At 43.9% G+C, this 24,127-nt stretch overlaps 1 protein-coding gene across 3 annotated transcripts in view; it reads left to right on the top strand.

Moving 5' to 3' along the window:
- LOC134564924 (dachshund homolog 2-like) overlaps positions 1-24,127 on the top strand; it is a 443,903-nt gene that overhangs the window by 362,360 nt on the left and 57,416 nt on the right. For all 3 annotated transcript variants that reach the window (XM_063424219.1, XM_063424220.1, XM_063424222.1), the window contains exons 6-7: positions 12,226-12,361; positions 14,339-14,419. In XM_063424219.1, coding sequence (XP_063280289.1) covers positions 12,226-12,361; positions 14,339-14,419 — 217 coding nt within the window. The remainder of the gene's footprint in view (positions 1-12,225; positions 12,362-14,338; positions 14,420-24,127) is intronic.

Below are 24,127 nucleotides of genomic sequence, written 5' to 3'. Positions count from 1 at the left end.
GCCCCTGCTGCTGCTCTGTGGAGCGGCCCAGGCCGGCCAGGCCCCACTGCTCCTCCCTGTTGGGGAGGACCCGGCTCTAGCCTGGCTGGGACCATGGCTGCTGGCAGAGAAGGGGAAGCCATGGCTGTTAATATCCAGCCAACCCTAAAGCCTGCCCCACGCCGCCAGCCAGGCTGAGGAAGATGTTTGCCAGGCCCCTGACAGCAGCTACAGGCCTGGTTGGGCTGGACTCACCCCAATTGTCACCGAGGGGTGGGCAGGAGGCATCAACCAGCCAAGCCACTCTGAGATCACTCGGCATGAGTTCTCTTATCCCCGTGGCTTTGAAATCCTAGTGGTTGCTGCCTGGCAGAGATCACCTGACCACTGCAGGCCCTGGGCAAGATATTAACTCTTTCATTGCACAGATGAAACTTGCAGAACATTGATCCTCTCTAGAGTGCAAGAAAAAGAGTAGGAGACATTTAAAGAGACAGTATGAAGATACCAAAGTCAGTAAAAGAGAACTTGTATCTTAAGTGATGAGGAGATAGAGAAGATGCCTTGGCGTTTTAGACTGAAAATCTTTTGTGAGCCGTAATAACAGACTGTAATATGCTAGAATATTCCTTTAAACCGTAAACAATATGGATTGGGGAGATGGATGGAGCAAAGGTATCTGTAATTGACTGAGTGAATATTGAATTAGTAGCTGTGATCCTGTGATCCCATTAGATGTTTGAACAGAGAGAGATGAGATAAGAAGCCCTCTGTGCCAGTAGTGAAAAGAAATCTCTGTTCCATGAGATGAAGAATATCCTTTGCGTTTGAACTGTCCATTTTAAAATGACACCCCAGTTATATCCATGACCCATATACAGCTTGGGAAAGCTTCCAGTGGGAGAAACATCACAAAAGCAAGTTCCCGGGTGGCTGTTTTTGTGACAGTTAAGGCCCAAAAAAGAACTGTTCTATGTTGTCAGTAGAGAAATTCCATGGCAAACTAAAGAGACCTCTCTCCAAATGAACTGATAAGAGAGTATTTTATGGGTGGTAACTGACTAAGAGTTCTGAGTTTTGTCTCTTTATATTATATTTGTGTTACCAATAGGACAGGACAGAACTAGTCCGGGCTTGTTCAAAAACCCAGGGGCTGAGCCAGAAGGCAGCTGTTGCAGTGTTACCTACAAAGATACCTTTAGCTAGCCAGATGTATCGCTGTGAGCCTAGCCAGAAAGACACTCGGAGCCGGAGTTTTGGGTTGATAAGAGCAGCAGGGCAGAAGATCCTGCCTTGTTTATTCTTTCCTCTCATATACTTGTAACAAAATGCCCATGGATTGGAGAGTTGACAGTCCCACCTCTCACCACATCGGTCAAGGGGACTGTCACACAGTCTTGTTTGTCCCAGCATGGAATGTGAAAACAATGGCAATGTTTATAGAACATAGCTGGTGTTTACATGAAAAGAGCATGAGAAGGTACAAACTTCTACTTAGTATGAAACACTCAGCAAGCTAGGAAAATCTCATGGTGACATCTCACCCTTTTAACTATTACAAAAAAGAAAACAAAAAAAGAAAAATGAACGATTGTACAACGGAAAAAAAAAAGGAGGAAAAAACCAGTACAAAGTTCACCGACCTTCATTTTGGTCATGGTGTGAGGGTTGCTTGTTGGCCTGATTCTGCCTTTGCTGTGCAGGGTTTTACCCTGAATCCCTTTGCAGTAACCTGCTCAAAGTACCTCGAGCATATTCTACAATAATTCGACCAAACAACCCTCATTTTCCAAATTTCTATATGATGCAAAGGGAATATGATGCAAAGGCAGGAGCATTCCAAGAAAAATTAATCACTCAATTCAAAGTTCTGTCCCAAACCGCAACCCCAAACCACGTGCACATTCCCCACAAAGGTCACAATAGCTACAGTACATAAAACTGAACCATCGCAAACAGTTCCTCTGAGTCCATGATTAACAGTCCACTGGCTCTCACAGCATCACGCTGCTCCACCCCATCCTGCAACAGGCAGCTCCACAGGATTCAAAACCACTATGGAGGCCATACAGGAAAGGAGAGGATGGCCAAATCTGTGTCCATGTCAATCAGATCTCGAAGAGGCTTCTCTGACGGGTGGCACCAGGGTGGCACACAGTACACAAGGTTTCAGGATCAGACAGGATCACAATCAAGTGCACCTGAGGCAGCTCAGCAGACTTGAGCGGTTGCCTTCACAACACTGATCCCCGAACCTGTGGACAGAAAACTTAAAAAAACAAATTGAGCAATTTGAAATTTCTCAAAGAATGCGACATGGGAGGTGGGTGTGGGAACCACTGCACAAGTGTGCACTTCGCAAAAGTCCAAAGATGACCATTGCTACTGTGGTGATATCAACACCTCCTGAACTGCAGATTCTGGCTGCAAACCAGCCATACAAATTTGCTCTTGCTCCAGAGCTTGGGAAACTGTTTCGTTCCCCAGACGTCTTTGGCGCTTTCTCCGCTTCCGACTTTTCAGGCTTGGCAAGGGCTCGCCATCATGAACAACTGCTTTGCATATCTCTGCAGTATGTTCTGGGCTGCCACATCGTGCACAGAAGAACAAGGGGGTCACTTTCTGTGCCTCCTTTCCCTGTTTTCCACTGGTCTGAACATTCGCCTGTGTCTTATGTTCACTTTTCAGCCCCTTATGAGACGGCTGTGGGGCATCAGCCGGGGCAGACACTGTAATATCAAAAGTGTCCAGAACTGCACAGTCCTGGACCATTTCCAGGACATTAGAAGTCTCAGGAATGGTTCCCAGGAGCCTCTGGCAAGCAGAATTAGCGTTGCTCCTTGCAAATTGTTCTAGCAATATAATTTTCAAAGTGCTATCCTCAACTTGCTTCTCTAAAGAATGCATCAGACGCCTTACAAATTGAACAAAGGTTTCGTCTGGCTTCTGTACTATATCCGAGAAGTCTTGCTTTATAGGGGAGGATAACATAGTTTTTATCAGTGCAGATACACCTATGCCTCTGCACAGATTCAGGACAGTCCAAGAAAGGCCAAACTGCACATCAGGGTAAGCATATTCACCTCTCCCGGTAAGCAAATCAGCTCCGACCCCAAACAAGGGATCTTCTTGAGACAATTGACTATTTTGGACACCCACTTCTGTGGCCAGTCATTCCCAATTGTCTTCAAAGGTTGAAACCTGAATAGGTCCAGATAATGCCAAAGCCAGGCGTCTAATTTCATATGGAAGGAGCAGATCCTCTAATTCGACACTGATCCATTGTATGACTTCAGAAAAACCAACATCACTTTTTGCCACGTCCCTTCGGAAGGGAGACCGATCTGCCCAGGACAGGGCAGCGTGGCCGTGAGGCTGTGGAACCACACCCACAGCTCTCGGGACCAGCTGGAGCACTGCTGTGTATTCAGACAGCGGCTCCGCCAGTTCAGCAGCCAGATGCGGCTGCGATGCAGGATCAGAAATTACATCCCAATTCAGGGCAGGGCGAGCGTGCACAAATGACAACGCTTCAGCCTCACTCACCCCTCTCACAGCTGGCTCGGGTCAGCTGGGGAAGTAGGGGGGCGACAGAGACCCGGCCTTACTCAGCCTCCGCTGCGTGCAGGGGCGTGTACATTGCGCTGGGCAGGGGGGCGTGGCAGATCGGCCACGGCACTCGGCCCCTGCTCAGTTGGCAGTGGGGTGGGGGGGGGGGCGCTGCGCAAACTGGTGGCAGCTCCGTGGCTTCGACACTCAGCCCCCCCCCTCCTCCATCCGGGGGGACCGCGTGGGAGGGAGGGGGGGCGGCAGCTCAGCGGCCAGCCCGCTCTCGGTGGTCCGCGTGGGGAGGGGATGGGGAGGGGCCGTCCCCGCTGGGCTCATCTGCCAAAGCCCGCGTGGGGCAGGACAGGGCGGCGGCACAGCGGCCAGCCGGTCCTCCGTGGGCTGCACGGGGAGGGGGAAGGGAGGGTTCGCTCCCGCTGGGCTCATCCACCGAAGCTCGGGTGGGGCAGGACGGGGCTGGACGAACAGGCGGACCGGCAGCAGTGGCTGCCAGCTCCCCCCGCTCGGCGCGGCGGGGGCCGACGCGATGCACCCTGCCCCCACGGCCCACCGGCGCCCCCTGCACACAGTGACCCAGCAAAAAGACCCAAAAAAGCCTCGCAGCCCTCCCAAAACTGGCGCTGGCCATGCTCAACCCCCGACATGGGGGTGGGGATCTCCTGCGATGGCTTGACCCCTGCTTCAAAGCATTCATTGTCGAAAGTGACGGAGCTGACGGGGGAGCCAACTCTGCTGTCTGTCAAAAACCCAGAGTCTGTTTCCCAATCATGAACAGTCTCTTTTAGAAGCAAAAAGACTGTCGCCCAAGTCCCTAAGAGAATGCTCGCATTAGAATCTTCGTCAAGGACGGATGAAAAAAGTCTTTTCCCTAGGGTTTTCCATGGGGTGATTGAGAGCGCTTTCTTAGCACTACAAAAAATTCCATGTGTCTTTCCCCAAGTGTACAGTTCTCTTACGTGTTCCCTGGTTAGCTTGGCTTCACGGGACATCAGGAATGATCGGAGAAGTTCCATCAGCAGTCGTTCTTCCGAGAACATCGTGCGTTTCTGATTGCAGCCGTGGAAGACGGGTTTTTTCTTCTTTTTTTCTTGTCTCAGCTTGCAATTTGATCACGTGAGGGCGCCAGATAATGCTGTGAGCCTCGCCAGAATGACACTCAGAGCCAGAGTTTTGGGTTGATCAGAGCAGCAGGGCAGAAGATCCTGCCTTGTTTATTCTTTCCTCTTATATACTTCTACCAAGGTGACCATGGATTGGAGAGTGGGCATTCCCACCTCTCTCCACATTGGTCAAGGGGACTGTCACACAGTCTTGTTTGTCCCAGCATGGAATGTGAAAACAGTGGCAATGTTTATAGAACATAGCTGGTGTTTACATGAAAAGAGCGTGAGTAGGTACAAACCTTCTACTTAGTATGAAACACTCAGCAAGCTAGGAAAATCTCATGGTGACACAGATGCTGCAAGCAGTGGGGTCGAGCACGTGAGGACAAGCCTGGACTTGCCTGGAGCTCCAGAGCCAGTGAGTGAGAACTGCCTTTTGCAGAGGGTAGTTCTCCAGGAATCCCTCTGTTGGAGAGACTTTTAGACTGATAGCGAAGAAGAGAGTCAGTTCTGGTCGGGGGGTTTTAATCCAGAGTTTTATTGTAGCTTACAAGGCTTCTGAATTCAGTAACTGCCCCGCCAGAACTCCCAAGCCACGTGGTTCCCCTCGGTTTTCTCAGGGGGAGGGGAGCTGGGAAGGTGCAGGAGACTCACCAGTCAGGTAGGGGAGGGGGGGAGGACGTCTCAAGGGAAGAAGGACACCTGGGCAGCCAATAGTTTCCAAAAGGTGAAGGGCATCTTTTAACTCAGCCATTCACTAGACATTCCTTTGGAATTTCTCCAGGTTAAGGGGAAGGTCCCTTTTTTGGTGACAGACAGGGCTCTGGAGATTGGCAGGGTTCTGGGTGGGGAAGAGGGGGAAGGATTGACATAACTTGGGGGAGAAACCCAGGGGAAGGACCAGGGGTTCAGGGATAAACCATAAAAGCACACTCACACTGCAACAATGTTGTGATCACTTGGAGGGGGCTGGGGGGCGGGGGGGGGGGGGCGAGGAGTGTTTTGAAATATCCATTTTGATTCTCTTTTTTCTTCTTTTAGTGTGTGTTAATAAATCTATCTTTATGTCCTTTAAGTTTGAGCCTGCTTTGCTTTTTTCTTAATCATGTCTCACAGTAAGAAAAACAATAAATTATTCTAGTAGACACTCAAACCACTACAACACTTCTGCCTGAAGATTTCAAACTAAGACCCTGAGTTTGAAGGCAAATTACTCTAAGCAGAGATTATTTCATTGTGAGAGACAATGGGAAATGTAGTTACCAGAAGGAGATGGAATACTTTGCTTTTCCAAATCATCAGCTTTTGAATTACTCAACTCCCATTTCACATGACATATATGGCTGTTTGTGTGATATCTAAGTGTTACTTCCTAGTGATATTCATTCATAGGGTTTTTTTGCAGAACGGTTGGTGCGTCCTCTCCTTGGCTATTCCTTTTCATGGTTGCAGTAGACGATGAAATTTACTTAAACTATGCACTCTTCTGTAAAATTAATAATTTCAAAATTATATCTTAATTGTAAATCGAGTGCTCCTTGTGCTTAAAAGAGAGGAAGTAGTGCCAAGAAGGACTGTTAAAACTGAAATCCAAGCAAATGAAATTGCAGTCAGAGTTGTAACCTGTTAGCAGGAACCTGTTTGGAAGCTATTATTTGCACAAAGGTAAAAAACACACAGGATTTATCCACTCAGGATTGTGTATGGTTCATTGCTATTTAGGATATTACTTTTTGGGGTAAGAATGTGACTTAAAACAGCTCAGTAAGCAGCACATCCACGAAATCCCAACTCCCTTTTATTCATCTGTTCATCTCAGCAGCCTCCAAACCCTCTCTTTTGGAGGCCAAAAGGAAGAAAACACAGGAGTTTTAAGCTCAATGACTTGGGCTTTTTTTTTTTCTCCCACACAATTTGAAAACTAATTTGTATAAAACCATTCAGTTTTCAAAATTATAAAAACTTGTGATGCAACATAATACACTCACATCTATTAAATATTAGCATTAAAAGTCTCCCTTTCAGATCTGTTAGTTACTATATGTTCATTAAATAACAGATAATTAGTGAAACTGATCCACTGAGGATTAACAGCTATGTAATAGATACATATCTCTTACATAGTTTTGAGGCTGGATTGTTATTTAATGTACAATAAGACGCCTATTAAAACCACATCCAGTGCCACATTCTCAGCTGGTGTGGTTGGAATAGGGAAATGCCATCTCATGCTCTGAGGAGGATCCAATCTCATGTTCCCTTTGCATAACTCTCAGAAGTATCTGTAAATACAAAGATGAATGTGACTTAGAGGGATGGTTTTAATGCGTAACAGAATATCCTTGTTGACCTTGCTGCCAGTGTAATTAATGAATTGCCCTGATACATCCAAACAGCAGCTTTTATATCAGGTATTTATGATGGAAAAACTTCTAGGAACCACCATGTTCTTCCCAAAGCTACATCATTGATTCAAGCTTTCACTTAGAAAACTGCATAAAAACTTCAGATGCTACTGAGTTTATTTTCCAGAGCACACAGTAAATTGTTACCAAGGAGCCAGATTGAATATTCCTAATGAAACATCTTCAAAATAGGTTAGAAAAGAGGAAAGATTGCAAAGTTTTCCTTTGAGACAACTTTCCCAGATGAACTGTAAATGTGATTTTTAGTGAGGTAGAGGCAAAAGAATCTCATTTTTTAAAAAAAAGAAAGATTTCAGTTCTGGGTTTGCACAGGAAGCAGCTGATTGCCAGGGATGAGGGCAACTCCAATGGTTCAGTTTCTGGAGTTCTGTAAATTCAACCAGTTTTCCTCATTAGTGTCTCTCCCTTGGAACTATACCTTCAAGGACTTGGACAGAGGTTTTAAAAGATAGAAGGTATTTTAAGAGAAAAATACCTGTAGTAACTGAGGTCTTGATTGTCCCTTTCAGATGATTCTCATTTTCTTTTGTTTCTGGGAACAGGAATGAAGGACACTGAAATTTTTAATTAAAATTATGTGTGTGGAAACACTAGGTTGGAAGGATCTCAAGTGGTCTCACAATCTCTTGTCTTAAGGATGGATTTTTACTTACTTTCTTGTTGTAGTTTAAATTTTCAGGGGGGATCTCGGGGAGGGTTCCCCGGGAGCCCCCCAAGCTCTAGGGTCGTGGGTGTTTGCGTGCTGGCAGGCAAAGAGACTCCAGACGGCTGCTGAGGTGCTGATGAGATGAGGGTTTATTCACTGAGGAGAGGGGGAAGGGAAGGGGGGAGGGGGAGAAGGGGAGAGGGATGGGGAGAGAGCAGTCTCTAGAGACCAACAGGGCAAAAGAGCCCTCTCTGTTTGCACCCTTAACACAGAGGTTTGAAGTAGGCGCGGTAAGATTCTACAGCCAATAGAGTTACAGATACACGATACTGCAGGGAGGGTACATGTCACCGCGAGGCCTAACCAGAAATGAGACTCGGGGACAGATCTAGGTTCATCGAGCATGCAGGGCAGGAAGAGGAAGTTTATTTACAAAAACCCACTTTTATACATTTCCTATGAGGCCTGTGCACATTTCTCCTTTAATATGAACGCTCGGCAAACCAGGAAAAAACCTCATGTCAACATCTCACCCTTTTAAGTATATAAAAAAGAAAACAGAAAAGGAGAAATGAACAATTATGTTACAGGAAAAGAGAAAGAAAAAAAAACCTGTATAAAGTTCACCCACCTTCGTTTTGGTGACGGTGTGAGGGTTACATGTTGGTCTGATTCTGTCCTTGCTATGCAGGGTTTCACCCTGAATCCCCTTGCAATAACCTGCTCAAAATATCTCGAGCATAGTCTAACATAATTTGACCAACAACCCTCAATTTTTCAAATTTTTATAAGATGCAGAGGGAATATGGTGTAAAGGCAGGAGCATTCCAAGAAAAATTAATCACTCAATTCAAAATTTCTGAACCTCAAAAGTTCTGTCCCAAAACCACAACCCCAAACCACGTGCACATTCCCCACAAAGGTCACAATAGCTACAGTACATAAAACTGAACCATCGCAAACAGTTCCTCTGAGTCCACAATTAACACAGCCTGCTGGCTCACACAGCGTCATGCTGCTCCACTCAATCCTGCAGCAGGCAGCTCCACAGGATCCAAAGCCACTATGGAGGCCATGCAGTAAAAGGAGAGGATGGCCAAATCCATGTCCATGTCAATCAGATCTCTAAGAGGCTTCTCTGATGGGTGGCACCAGGGTGGCACAGAGTACACAAGGTTTCAGGATCAGACAGGATCACAATCAAGTGCACCTGAGGCAGCTCAGCAGACTTGAGCGGCTGCCTTCACAACACCGATCCCCAAACCTGTGGACAGAAAACTTAAAAAAACACAAATTGAGCAATTGAATTTCTCTCAAAGAATGCATGCAACATAGTATGTGGATGTGGAAACCACTGCACAAGTGTGCATTTTGCAAAAGTCCAAAGAAAACTGACCATTGCTATGTGGGCAACATCAACAATTCCTACACTTCAGATGCTGGCTGCAGGCCAGACAGAGAATTTTGCTCTTTTCCCAGAGCTTGGGAATCTGTTTCGTTCCCCTGGTGTCTTCGGCACTTTCTTCGCTTCCGACTTTTCAGGCTTGGCAAGGGCTCAGCCTCAACATGACCCACTGCTTTGCATATTTCTGCAGTATGGTCTGGACTTCCACATTGCGTGCAGAAAAACAAAGGGGTCACTTTCTGTGCCTCCTTTCCCTGTTTTCCACTGGCCTGAATATTTGCCTGTGTCTTATGTTCATTATTCGGCCCCTTATCAGATGGCTGTGGAGCACCAGCCAGGGCAGACACCATAGAAACAGAGGTGTCCAGAACCGCACAGGCCTGGATCATACCCAAAATATTAGAAGTTTCAGGGATGGTTTTCAGGAGCCTCTGGCAAGCAGAATTAGCGTGGCTCCTTGCTAATTGCTTTAGCAATATCATTCTCAAAGTGTTATCCTTAACTTGCATCTCTAAAGAATGTGTCAGACGCGCTAGAAAATGACCAAAGGCTTTGCCTGGTTTCTGTGCTATATCTGAGAAGTCTTGCTTTGGGGAGAAGGATAACATGGTTTTTATCATTGCAGATATATTCGGGACAGGGCGAGCGTGCATCTCCGACAACGCTTCAGCCTCGTTTTGACCTCCCTCAGCCAGCTCGACCCGGCTGGGGTGGGGCGGGGGGGATAGAGACTTACCCAGCCTCCACTCTGAGCGGGGGGGTGTTGGGCAGGGGGGCGTGGCCGATCGGCCACAGCATTCCGCCCCTGCTTGGTCGGCGGGGGGCTGGGGGGGCACGGCTTCAGCGCTCAGCCCTGCCCCCTCCGTCCGGGGGGAGCGCGCGGCGGCGCCGGGCGGCGGCACGGGGGGGCCGCATAGTGGCAGCGACCCCGCGCGCAGCATTTGGCGCGGCGCAGGGATGGGGCGGGCTGGGGAGGGGAGGGCCGGCGGCAGCGGCAGCAGCCGACAGCCCGTCCCGCTCGGCCCGGGGTGGCATTCTTCGCGCGGCAGGGAGGGGGGGTGGCGCAGCGAGCTCGGCATTTTGCCTTCGAGCGGGATGGAGTGGGGCAGCTGCGGCGGCAGCGGGCGGCTCCGGGGGCGGCGTGGGCGGCGCTGCGCCTGCGGCCGCAGCAGCACACAGCCTGCTCCCCGTGGGCCGCGCGGGGAGGGGCCAGGCTGAGGCAGGGGCCGGGCCAGCCGGCGGCACTGTGGCATTGGCCGGCTGTCCCCCCCCCTCCACGCGGGGGGGGCCGATGCGGAGCGCTCTGCCCCCACGGCTCACCGGCTCCTCCCGCGCCCAGCAACCTGGGAAAGGGACCCAAAAAGGCCTCGCAGCCCTTCCAAAAACCCCGCCGGGCACGCCCAACCCCCAATATGGGGGTGGGGGTCTCCTGCTTCGGTTCTATCCCTGCTTCAAAGCAGTCATCGTCAAAAACGACTGAACTGACGGGAGAACCATTTCTGCTCTCTTCCGAAAGCCCAGAATCTGCTTCAGAGTCTTCCCCAGCCTCTTTTAGAAGCGGGAAGACTGTTGCCCAGGTCCCTAAGAGAATGCCTGCATTACAATCTCCTTCCATGACGGATGAAAAAAGGCTTTTCCCCAGGGTTTTCCACGGGCCAATATAGAGTGCGTTTTCTGCACTATAAAAAATTCCATATCTCTTTCCCCAGCTATACAGTTCTCTCACGTGTTTCCTGGTCAGGTCAGCATCACGGGACATCAGAAGTGACTGGAACAGTTCCAACAGAAGTTTCTCCTCTGAGAACATCGTGGGTTTCTTTTTTGCGGCAGTGGAAGACAGATTTTTTTCTTCTTTTTTCCTTGTCTCACGAGCTTGCAACTTGACCACGGGGGGCGCCAGATATCACCGCGAGGCCTAACCAGAAATGAGACTCAGGGACAGATCTGGGTTCATCGAGCATGCAGGGCAGGAAGACCAAGTTTATTTACAAAAACCCACTTTTATACATTTCCTATGAGGCCTGTGGATTGGAGGATGGAATTCCCACCTCCCCACCACATTGGTCAAGGAGGCTGTCATTCAACCTCCCCTTCTCCTTGAGAAGGAATTCATAACAAGGGCAGTGTTTACAAAACATGGTCCTGTGTTTACATTCACGAGCGCAAGAAACTGCACATTTCTCCTTTAATATGAACGCTCGGCAAACCAGGAAAAAACCTCATGGCAACAGGTACAGACTTGGGATAAACCATACATTTTCCAGGGGTGAACCAGAGCATACCATTTCAATAAAATGCAATCCCACACTTTCTGACCTGTTCCTAAAGATTTTTACTGATGAAAATTCCATCACATCTTCAGGTAATTTGCAAGTATAGATACACAGAACTGCAGAATTTCATTTTGCCTTTTTTTTTTTAAATTTATTTTCTACTCTTTTTTTCCTCCCTACCCTAAATACTATATATATTTAAATTAGAGGTTAATATTAAAGTTTCATGTGCAAATATAAACATAATTTGCAAGCAGACTCTTGTTTTAGTTAGCCAGTGGTGATTTTCATACAAGAGGGAAGTTCTTACCAGAGCCACAGCATTTATCATTTGTCCAGGTGCTGTTCTGAGAAGATACTGATGTAATTTATTCAGGTACAGATTCTAGTTACAAATTCACAAGTACAGATTCTAATTACAAATTTGACTGCATTTAATGACATTTTAGTCCAACTGTGAATTGTTTATTTGAAATGTGACACACATATGGCAGTCTTACTACCTGTAGATTAAAAGTAGTTTGTGAAAGCAACATGAAACAATATTCTATATGTTCCTAGGTGTGAAAAACTTAGAATATAAAAAGTTGCCAACAAGAAAAAGGTGGCAAATGATAAGCTAAGCTCAGACACGTTGCTTGTAGAAGCCTGTGTTGGTTTTGGCTATAGATGACTATGCTGCTCTTAAGACCTGAGTTCTGTTCTCTGTTTACCTCAGAAACACCATTTGTTACCATTCCTTTTAAGCCAACCTCCCTTTCTTTGTTTGAACCTTGGTGAAGCCCATGGATGAAATGGCTCAGCCTTGCTTTGGTTTTGTTTGCAGGAGAGCATCCAGGACAGCCCTTCCCCGGCGCTGTCCCTGGAGGACAGCCAGCGGCCCGGCAGCCACACGTCCTCACACCCCAGCAGCAGCATGTCCAGCTCCCCGTCCCAGCTGGAGAACACTCCCGACAGGATCGGTCAGTGCAGCCTCACCTTCCCTGCCTCAGCCACTCGGGAAGTTTGCTCAGGCCAATATTTATTTGCTGGAGGACTCGCAGGGAATTGCTTGCTTGTTACAAAATACCCAGAAAGTTCATCCCTATGGTTTTTTAATTAAGTTCATCACTCAGTGTTGGATCTAATCACCAACAATGGGACGGGGTGACTGAGAGGTGTTCCACAAGTTTTTATTCCATTATCAGTCTCAGTGAATGTGGAGACATAAAAGATGGTAAAACTCATGCCATAACAACAGAAGCTAAAGTTCTCTTTGTTACAAGGCCTTTAAAAAATTTTTTAGCCAATAGGCTAATGATAAAAGCTTATAAGCGTCTACTTAAGCCAATCACTAAACACTATACGTACACCTTACAGCATGCAATAGTTGCTTGTTCTATATTTTTTGCAGCTCAGAAACTTTCTATGCTCCAAATATTTCAAGGCCTAAAATTCAACTCTGTTTCAAACCTCTATCTATGTAAGCCTATTGCAACGCTGTGAAAGTCCTCTGCTTTTTCAGTTCCCACAATTCCCCCTCTCGGTACCCCCTGCACAGAGGGATCACCCTTATACCCTTCCCTGGTCCAACCAGCTCCTTTGACGTGCTTGGGTAGGGAAGTGCTGCTCAAGGCACCTGCAGTTGAAAAAGAGCAAGGAGTCTTTTTCTTCACATGTGTGAGGAAAGTCACAGGTTATAAGATGACTTTTTTGTTCCAAAAACCTCCTTGTGCCCACACGTTCCTTCATCATGCCGAGGCTGAGGCCTTTCTGGCTTTTTTGGTCTCTCAACCACAGCTTTCACAGCCTGTGCACTATCGATTAAAATGCTAATTCTATCTAGAGGAAGTTTAGATCTTATTCTTGGTGCTTCCAGGAGGGATCTAGGGCAAGTCAACATCACATCAGTGTGTGTCAACACTGCTGTCTCCTCATGGCCTTAAGCCCATGCAGGCATTGCTGAGCCAGATTTAAACCACAAAAGCTGTGCACTCCGGGTGAGTCACTGGAGAATTCCCTCCCATCCACAACCTACTCGGCTGCTTCCTGGGATTTTGCAGTTCTGACCCTGGTCCTTGCAGCAGCACCACAGCACTGCCCAGCACACTGGATAGAACCTGAATTCTTTGCCTAAATCTGTGCACACACAGGGCAGAGACTGTGGAGTAGATTCCCCTCATCTTTTTCCTGTGTAAAATAAGGCTGGAAATACACAGGACAAGAAATTTTTAACTTCCTGTAGCAGCAGTGAAAAGAGACCATTGATGTCTCTATGTAGAGATCTAGTGCTTACTGTTGTAAAGATATGGATAAATATTTTTCATTGACAGAAATACCATGTTTTTACTTTTGCAATTATAAAAAAAAGCTCTCCCTAAAATATGGTGATGAAGTTTGTAACAAGTGTCCTCCGTGGAATAACTGTAAAGTCTTTAATTGGTGGATTGCAGAGAAGGAAATGTTTTAATCAAATAAGAACAAAGAAAAGAGGCATCCTGAAGTCATAAACTGCACAGCTCTCGCTGAGCTTGCAGGTGTTAAGAATTCCCTTCAGCACTAAAATGTTGGGGAGAGGGTTTTGCTCTTACCAATCAATTTGTGCTATGCTCTGGCAATCTGTGTTTTATATTAAGCTTACTGCTTTATAGGTAATAATTATTACCTAAATCCTTAAATGAATTTTTCCCCAAAATGTTTTTTGTGAAGTATTTTTCCCATTAATTAATTAATTTGAAGATTTCATAAGAAATCACGTTCATCTCAGTAGTAATTTGTGTTCTGTCTTGGTGTCCTTGTCTAATAAACTTGAGCAGATTAGCTTTTACTGCATATTTTACTTGGCTCAAAGAGTTAAAATAAGAAAATATCAACCAAGAGGAAATAAAATTTAATATTTTTTTTATCTTAACATTTTTTTACTGACAGTGTTATATAACTGTACCCTCTGATTCTTCTAGCCATGCTGATCAACAGCAGGGAAGGAGAACTCATTGACCAAGAAACTGGGACCAGCCTAAAAAAAATACAAAAGGAGAAAGGTAAAATCCCAGACTGTTTTCCATCTCAGGCATTTAATTCCACTTATTATATGTTTTATTCCTTTTTCTCTTGTTCTGCAGATGCAATGACATTATATTACTAATTTAAGAGAACTAAGTGCCTAATTGCAATGAATAATGTATCCAGTGAACTCACATGGAAGCGTAAGCAATGAGAACTTTGCTTCTCTCTGTTTACATAGCATGAGGGTAATATTTTGCAGGTCTTCTGGCTCAATTATTTATGAAGTTCCGAGCAAATATTTGATCAGTCACGTGATATTGTTTGTTTGCCTTCAGGGGATGTTTGTGCAGACTGCTCTGATGCTCTGGGTCAGCAATATAATTTTATATTGTAGCACCAGTGAGGGGCAGAAAGGGAGTGGTGATGTTTGGCCTGGAGGGATTCTCCTGTAGGCAGGGAAGTGTTTCCTCTGCTGGGTTCTCCTTGCAGAGGTTCTTGGGTGCTGGAGAAGGTGAAAACTCAGGGATTTATTCTGGGAAAATGCTACAAAGTGATGCTGAGGGGGATAGTGAGGTTTTAGAGTGAAAAAGATGGGAAGGAAAAGAAACAGAAGGAAGAGACAATATAAGCTAAGCGTACTTGTAAGTCTACTGAGAATATTCATATTTATTGTCATAAATGAAAGCACAAACTGATTTATATTTTGGTTAAGGTGATTGTCATGTATTTTCAGAGAAAACTAAAAGGCAGTCATAGACAATTTTATGGGCTACTCAGAAGAGAATTTGGAGGCCCTCCATGCCCTGTGGTTCCAGATTTATATAAAATTATTTCAGCAGTGTCATGGTTTTGCACAATCAGCTCTATTCTTTAGAGGTCTATGACTGATCCAGTCATGGGTAAGAAGAGCCTGAAACTTCCTCCTTATATTTTGTATTTTCGTACTCAACTCTCCTTGAAGACAGAAGCTGTTTTCTATTTACTGGTTTTTATGGACATTTAAGTACTTTCCTCATGAACCCCAAAAGAGCCCTTCTGTGCCATTCTGAGATAATTTTCTGTCTGGATCATGCTGCTTATATCCTTCCCTCTTGACTCCTGTTGAAATTTACAAAAAGTTACCAGCCATAACTTCACTCCTAAGATTTAAAAATTACATTTCTTTAGTAATTGCATAGTGAGTATTTAATCTAAGCCTGAAATGTAGTTGATTTTAATTCTGTTGAACTGTGCATGGTTTCTTGCCACATGTTCAGTCATTTTTCAGTGAAAAAATACAGTATCCTGTGGGGTTCAGAGATACAAATCATGTACTTCTTGGTAGTAGCAGTTCTGTCACTCAGGATGGATGAAGGAAGGTACAGTTTAAGAATCTGAAAAAACAATTCAGAAATTCCCAAAGTAAAAATAATTGAACCTCCACCACCTGTGGACCAATTCCCAGGCTCCTGTGATCATTCCTTTTAACATGGATGAAATCACAATGATCTGATGCTAACAGTTTGTGCCATAATTCTCCTAAAAAGTTCTGTAGGTTTATTCATTTCCTAGTCTACATTTTTGCATAATTTCTTTAATTGATTAAGTACTGGGAAATACATCTTTATACATATGTTAGTTCTGCATGCACTTAGGGGATGTTTTTAGAATTAATTTAGTGTTCAGAGATCCACTTGCATCTGAAAAAAGTGCTTCAAAAGCATGAGACATTTTAAAATATTATTTTAGAGACAACAAAGTTTCTGCTTTTCTGCTTGGTCTGCAGATGTCAAGATTTTCTCAGAAAATATGAGAATGGGATTTTTTTTTTTTTTTTTTGTCATATACAGGTGTGATTTTTCAAGTCATCTTATGGCTCTAGAACCAGAACCTTTTGATGACATTATAGTCAGACCAATATAGAAATTTTAAAGGCACCAATGTTGTATATCCAGGATTCCAAGCTGATTTTGCGTTTATGAGTGGGACAGACCTATATTGCAGTTTCTGTAGGAACCAGTGGGGTTGGTCCTCAATGATTTGTCCTGTGTAGATTCTTTGTTCCTAATACTGTTACTGTTTTCTCCTGTATAACTATTTTGGGCTCTGGTGCACCTCAGTTATTCTGAGTGTTTGAGAGTCAGATGTGGACAGTATGAGGTGTGTGATCTGTGCTGCCTTGCCCTGCAGAAAACATCCATGTGATTTGTATACAGAGCAAGCTTTGTTTTTCCAAACCTGCCATTGCTCTTACCAAGGCAAAATGTATTCACCATGGAAAAGATTTTCAAAGTTACTAAAAAGGAATGTAGTTAAAATAAAAGTATCAACATCTATTATGACAAGTAAGCAGTTTATACAACCGTGGCAAACATATGTTTTCACATCTGTTTTGAGTAATATCATCATGATTTTAAAAATTATTTATAGCTCTGCAGGCCATAAAATGCCAGCCTTGCTGTAAGTTGGAAGTTTTCAAACAACAAAGGCATTATTGAAGGCATATATTGAACGTGTTTTTGTGTTATACACCTTGATATAACTTCACAAAGCCAAGCTATCTATTATCACCGTGGAGGCCTAACCAGAAAAACAGACTGGGGACACAGATCTGGGTGCATCAGAGCATGCCGGGCAGAAGAACCTGCCCCTCAGTTTATTTGCCATTATATACCTCTGGCAAGGTGACCATGGATTGGAAAAGGGTATTGCCACCTCTCCATCACATTAGCCCAGGAGGCTGTCATTCAACCTCCCCTTCTCTTGGAGAAAGAATTCATAACATTGCCAATATTTACAAAACATGGTCCTGTGTTTACAATTCACCAGCGTGAGAAACTGCACATTTCTCCTTTAATATGAACGCTCAGCAAACCAGGAAAATTCATGGCAACATTCTATAACAATTAAGATAGCAACAATTGAAAATTAAGGAACTCAAATTTATCAGGAGCACTACTTATGTGAAATCTTAGCGTAAAAAAGTGATAAAAGTTATTGTAATGATTATAGACAAAATACCCCTCAGGACACAGTTTTTGTTTTCCATGTCCCATTTTAGGTGATCTCAGCAACAGACAAAAATGTGCCACTTAGTGCTCATCAAAGTAATTTCAAGGTCATTAGGGCTGAGGAGAACACGGCTGCACAACAGTGTTTCTTTAAAAGACAGTTAGTATGAGGTTGTTGGAATTCCTGTGATTTTTTTGCATGCGTTGGTGGAGCAGTATTTCCAGAATTGGTGGTTGTCTCATTCCAGAGTGTTTAGAGGGCATTAAAGTCAAACTTCTTTGGAAATCTGCATGGTTTGGGGTCTTTTTTTATATATATCTAAAATTGTTTTTACTGCGCAGATTACATACAGTACTGTATTTTTTTCAAATGCCTTTTTCTGGCATGTTACACCAGCATTTTGCCTGTGCATCTATTTCTGAGTGAAAATCATATCAAGAGTAATCTGCACTTTATTTTGAAATCACTAGTGCAAGGAAACAGTTACAAAATCCCTCCCTAGAACACAGCCCCACATTTTACCTGCACAATTACTCACAGAAACTCCACTTTAAATTCATCTGCTTTAATACATATCCTGGAAAAAAATCTCTATTGCGTGGGGTAGGATTGTGTTCGACACAGCCCTGTATAGGCTTTACAGAAACCTCCATATGAATTCTGGCATTAGGAAGGTGAAATGAGCCAGAAAAGAATTTGGCTGTGCCTTCCAGCTGAACTTAGATGCTGGTACAATTATTGTTTGACTGCATGACAAGAAATATTGTTGTTGTTTAAATTTATGGGAGGGTCCCCGGGGAGTGCCCCCCGGAGACCCCCGGGGTCTTTTGGGGTCGTGGTGTTCCCGCGCTGGCAGGCAAGGAGACTCAGATGCCGGTGGGGTGCTGATGAGGTGAGGGTTTATTCACTGAGGGAGAGGGGAAGGGAAAGGAGGGGGGGGGGAAGGGAGGAGAGGGAAAGGGAGCATCAGGAGGCCTCCAGGGGAGAGGGGGAAGAGGGGCAGAGCCTTCTGCCTTAGCATTCTTGTCACAGAGGTTCAAAGGGGCGCGGTAACATTCTCCAGCCAATGAGGTTACAGATACAGGATACTGCAGGGAGGGTACAGACTTGGGATAAACCGTACATTTCCCAGGGGTGAGCCAGAGCAAACCATTTCCATAAAATGCAATCCCACAAAATATTTCAAACTCCTCACATAGGCTAGAGCAATAAAAGGCACTGGCCCAACTCTTGCCACAGTGAAATCAGTGGGGATGTACAGGATGTCTTCAGTGGGAACAGTTTGACCAAAACTTGGTCTTTTGGAAGGTTTTTCCCCCAGCTCATGCTGCTGGTTGTTATCCAGACATGGATAACATGTTCACATGGGGTTTGGGGTGCAAACCAAAGGAAAATATTGTAGGAAAATTCCATTAATGACCCTGTTCATGTAGTCTGTGAGTACAAATAAAAATGATTTTTGCTGAGAAGGGGGCTTGCCCTGCACTCCCAGAGCTGCTTGGGGGCAGGGCCCTCTCCTTCAGCCCATCCTGCATCTCCAAAGCCCAAATCCAGGCTCTGGGGCTGTGTACTGTGGCCCAGCACATGGTACTCTCCAAACTCTGCATATGGCAGCTCTCCCTTCCCAGTTTATTAAAGAACACCTTTCCCTTTATTGCTTCAAGGAAAGGGGAATTTTGCATCATTTCTGTCTGCTGAGTGAAATATTTTTAGATGGCCAGAGAGCGCTGTAATGAAAGAGTAACCATATTTATTTATTGGATTTCATTAGCGGAAAAGAGGGTTTATGCTGTTTAAATTAATCACTGCCAAAGGACTGGGCTACTCAGAATGTGAGGGGAGGAGAATGAGCAGGTGCAGAACACCTGAAACAGCAACAGGCTGATGGGGGCTGTGGTCCAGAGAGGGGACTTTGCCAACAATTAATCTGAAAGCATCCAGATGGAAAAGGGAAGGAATGAGAAGGAGAACGAGGAGCATGAAGTTGAACCACACAGTGTCTGAGCAAAGTGTGCAGTAGGTGTCAGCACCTCACATGGTCTCTGTGCTGCTTGTTTGACATGTCAATACTGGCATGTTAAAGATATAATGAGAAAAAAGCTGGTTTCTTCACAAATGTGTTCATGAATACATTAAGAACTCCCCAAATCAGGAGTGAAACCATGTTCATTCTGGTGTCTAAGTGTGTATATCACAGACCCTGGGGTTGTTTCATCAGAAGTGGGGGCAATAGTACTTGAATTTAAAGGTTTCTTTTTCCCAAAACCTTGAGTGACATGTGCAGTGCAAAAGCCCACTGGATAAGTCAGAGATATTTTTACATTTCTGTCCTCAGAGAATACTGAAAGATAAGAAGGACAGTGCTCTATTCTGGGTGGAGGCATTTTCCACAACTGTTTTTTGTTGTTTAATTTAAGCTACAAGTGAACTGACAACTGTTAAAAAGGTGCCCTAATACTCGATGTGATTGTCTCAGTCAATCCACAAAAACCCAAACCCATAAAACCAAGGCAAATTCAACACTTAGATTCACAAAATGTAAATAATTAATAAAGGTAAAGCTTTAATTTTTGAAGTGTCTGTACTCATGACATTATGGTTGTGTGCTTAACCATTGCTGAAAGATTTATAAATATAAAGGCAATTATGCAAGAGATGGTAGTGAAGTACTCCAAGGTCACACCTTTTACATTAAGTTTATACTAGAACTTTATTTGCAGAATTATTTTTAGGAATCCTCTTTCTCTGATGAGTAAAATACCTACTTCATAGTTATCTTGGCAGATGGGCTAAGGCATATTCTTGCATTGATATATAATTTATGAATATATTTTATTTATTAGATTTCAGTGACTAATGTATCGCTGTCTAAACACTACAAATTATGAGTCAGTATAAACATGGTGAAATAATGAAATTTTCTTTACTCAAAAGGCTTTGAAACAAATTTTTAGTAAGGTATTCATGTCAGGCTGAGCAATAAAATGGGCAAATAAGAGGGAAATCAGGTAGCTACTCTTCAGTCAGTTTCTCTTAAGGGACATTCCTACTTTTCCTCCAGTACTGTGAATTGTTTTATGTAGGTTCATCTGAGCTATATCAAATTTGAAAAGTATAAGAAGAGGAGAAAAATCGTTGATTGGCACCCAGTGACCTAAGAAAGCTTTTGGATTAGGCCCAGGAATCTTTTCCTTAGCACTCGTCTTAAAACTGACCCGCTGGATTCTCTGCTTGGTGTTACCTCTGGTGCAAAGTCCTTAACCTGAGACCTGCAGCTGGTGACATTCTTAACATCTATGAGTTATTAAATAAGTTTGCCTTCAGTCCTCATTATGAGAAGTAAGATGTGGACAATCTGTGTCCTGAGAGGTTGCTGAATGTTTTTTGTCATGATACAGAAATCCTTGGGATCTCAGGGAATGCACCAACAGGGGCTCAGCCTCCCCTGCCTGAGCACTAAACTTGCTCAGGGGCACTGTGCTCCTGCATTTGTGTGCCCAAGTGTGCAGCTGTGCACACACAGAGGAAGAAAGGGATAAAAATACAGATGAAAATTCAAATTAGTCATAAAACTTGTTATTTGGTGACTTTGGAAGTTTTGTGGTATTTGTGACTGAGGAAGACCTTCAAGAAATTCACAGAAGCTGTGCTTCATAAAACACAGTTCTTTCCTGAGGGTTCCTACCAGTGAGCCAGAGTTTGTCCTGCTGCCCACAGCTGAATGTTCCGGATCAGAGAAATACAGAGTGCATGATTGTGACAGCAGTGTGCGCTCCTGCTGTCAGAAGAGCAAATCCAGCATTGGTGGATGGTATTTTGTGTAGCATTTTTTGTGTACTCAGGGACTTTTTTTTCTAATTTGATCTTGAATATCTAAGATGGCTCTGTGGAGTGTGTCTCTCTCCTGTGTAACAGTCACATTAAGATGGCAATTAAGGGCTCTGTCTTCCCTTTTGTGGAGGACTTGCTGCCCGGAGGCTTCTGGGGACAGCAAGGCTGAGACAAAACTGCACAGTAAGGTTCATCTCCAAAGTGTTTTAGAATGTTTAGTGCATTAGAATATTCCTGATAATAACAAGTAATAAATCCATAGTGAATTTCTAACCCTAACCATTCAAGGATTCTGTGCATAAGATAGTGAACTAACCTCAGAGTGGAAGTAGAAAAAGATCATTCTTGATGTGTAGTCATGAAACCAGAATAAATGTGTTCTTCATTATATCTCAGACATTGTGTTTAATTCCTTTGATAAAGTTACATGAATTCTTGTTAGCAGAGCTGATAATGGCCCATGTGCTCATCTCAGAAGCCACTGGGGCTGCAGATTGCGGGAAATCAGATTTTATGTTTGATTGTTAGGGCAGAAGGCACCACTCCAACACTTTGGACTGTGTGTGGGATTTGTGTGTTACAGCCACAGTCGTTTCTGGGGATGGACAGTTCTCTCAGTAGGTTTTTCATATTATCAGCTGTCCTTTGGAAATTTATCATCGTGCCTGAAAGAGCAGGAAGCCACAATTGTAATCAATCAATATAATTTCGACTGGATTAGCTCAGTTTGTTACAGCCTGGTGCTGATAATGCCAAGGTTTTAAGGGGGATTTTATCCTTGCGTGGGCCATTCACGGAAGAGTTGGACTTGAAGATCCTTGTGGATCCCTGCTGAAGATTCCCAGCTGTGAATATCCTTCTTGTAGCAGGATTGATAAAAAGGTGGAAGGAGAGACAGCTGTGAACTCTGAAATTGGAGGTGAATGAGTACAAACTAGAAAGAGGGATTACTCCAATACAAAATTCCCAGCACACTTCTTTGGTCATGCTTGGCCTTTCCATGTTGGTGTCAAAATCCCAACTGATTTATTTTCTTCTTTTATTTTGTAGTCAGTGTGAAAGTCATTTCCAAAGCAGATTTTTCTTCTAGTTGACAGAATGTGACAGGCTATAACAAGCAGTTTAATAAATAAGATTCTGCTTCCAGGTGTATTCCGAGATGTTATAATCTATAAAACATGGTGCAGTTTTGAATCTGTCTGTTTAACCCATCACTGGGGCTGCTCTGTGATATTTTGATAGTTAGACCTGACTTGTGTGAATTTGCTGACATATCCCGTGGTTTTGTCGGGTGTGTGTTGTCAGCAAGGGAATCCAGAGCTGTACAAATTTTACTGACAGTTCAGTGGAGAGCCTTTTGTGATGTGGTGGAAGATGCCTTTTTGATGTGGAATATGTTGGATGATAGAGCATCTCCAGGAGATGGCTGATCTGGAGCAGAAAATAGGATATGTGTGTGTACATGTGCCAACTCACAGAGGCCAGAAAATAAGCATTGTTCAGAAAATAGCATGTTATTTATACATCTGTAACCTCTGGGGACTTTTTAGATGCTGTCGATTAGGAGACTGGCCTGTATTTGTTATTGTTGTCTTGGTTTTTGTTAGTTTGAAAATCTAGAAATTGACTGTAATGATGGTGTCCTTCAGGCAAAAGTGTGGAGAGATTCACATATTAAAGGAGGAGGCACTAGAGCTGCTGTTCGACTTTTGACATTATTGTCACTGTTGTCATATTGCCTTTGGCACCAGAGGCAGGAGGGATTTGGGCAGAAAGAAGAGTTGGAATTGCTCTGTAAAACCATAGATCTATATTTATACTTATGTATATTTATATACCATCTATATTTATAAATACCAAATTTTATTTAAACTGATATATTACAAGGAAAGTATAATATTTCTGTAAAATCACCAGCAGTAGTAATAACAATAATAAAGATTATATCATGACATAATTTCTTTATACAAAGCTCTTGATATTTAAAAAAATAAAAAAGAAATCCACCAATATTCAAAAACTAATGTAATAAGTTCCTGAGAGACAGTTCTGTTGTTTCAGGAAGGGTCATTATTAATTTCTCTCCACACACAGGTATGGAAAAGAGCAGAAAATGAGCCAAGTATTTCTAGATTAGAGTCTGATTCACAATAAGAATTCTCTCCAATACACAAGCTAACTTTGCTGCAGCCTGTTTTAGGATGAGTGTTTTGTAAACATCACTTCCTATATGACTCATATTAAATATTGTATGGACCAGGCTGGAGCTTTAATTTTACACAACTAGCAGCTCATATATCATCAGTCACATAAAATACTGAGGGTAAATGGTCCCAAGTATCTGCAAAGTATGATTATCTTTCTGGAAGAGTTGTTGCTAAATTGGCAGAATCGGTGTGGAGTTTTTTCACCAGTGAGGGCCAACCTACACAGATTATGGGGGTTAATAAATTGTAATAGCAGAACTGAAGTCTCAAAGTTTGCAGTTCTTTCTGCTCAACTTTTTTCTTGTAATGTTTACTGTTTTGAGCAGCAAAGCGGCTGGGCTGGGGCCTTCGTGGCTGACTCCAGTGAAAGTGTGTTCTGATATTCCAGTGTAGAAGTTGTTGGGTGTGGATGCATGGCTGGAAAAGCAGGGACGTGCACAATCCTGCTTTTAGCCTAAAGGATGAGTAGAAGCTGAAACGTCCTTGAACCATTCCTTAGATGGGATAAGGAGGAAGTAAGGTTTGGAGCAATAGCCATAACAGGATGCAAGACAGGATGCGTTGACCATAAGTTGGAGAAGGCTCACAGCATCCAGCCACGTGGGCAGAGCTTCTAAGCCAATTATGTGTACTGCAAGGACGCATGAACACTATGGTTTAACCAATGATGTTCAGAGTTAGGTGCATGATATGCTTAGCACAGTATAAATGTAT

The sequence above is a fragment of the Prinia subflava genome (genome assembly GCF_021018805.1).
Source record: "Prinia subflava isolate CZ2003 ecotype Zambia chromosome W unlocalized genomic scaffold, Cam_Psub_1.2 scaffold_22_NEW, whole genome shotgun sequence".
NCBI classification, from domain to species: Eukaryota; Metazoa; Chordata; class Aves; order Passeriformes; family Cisticolidae; genus Prinia; species Prinia subflava.
This window is presented reverse-complemented; position numbering and strand designations above follow the sequence as displayed.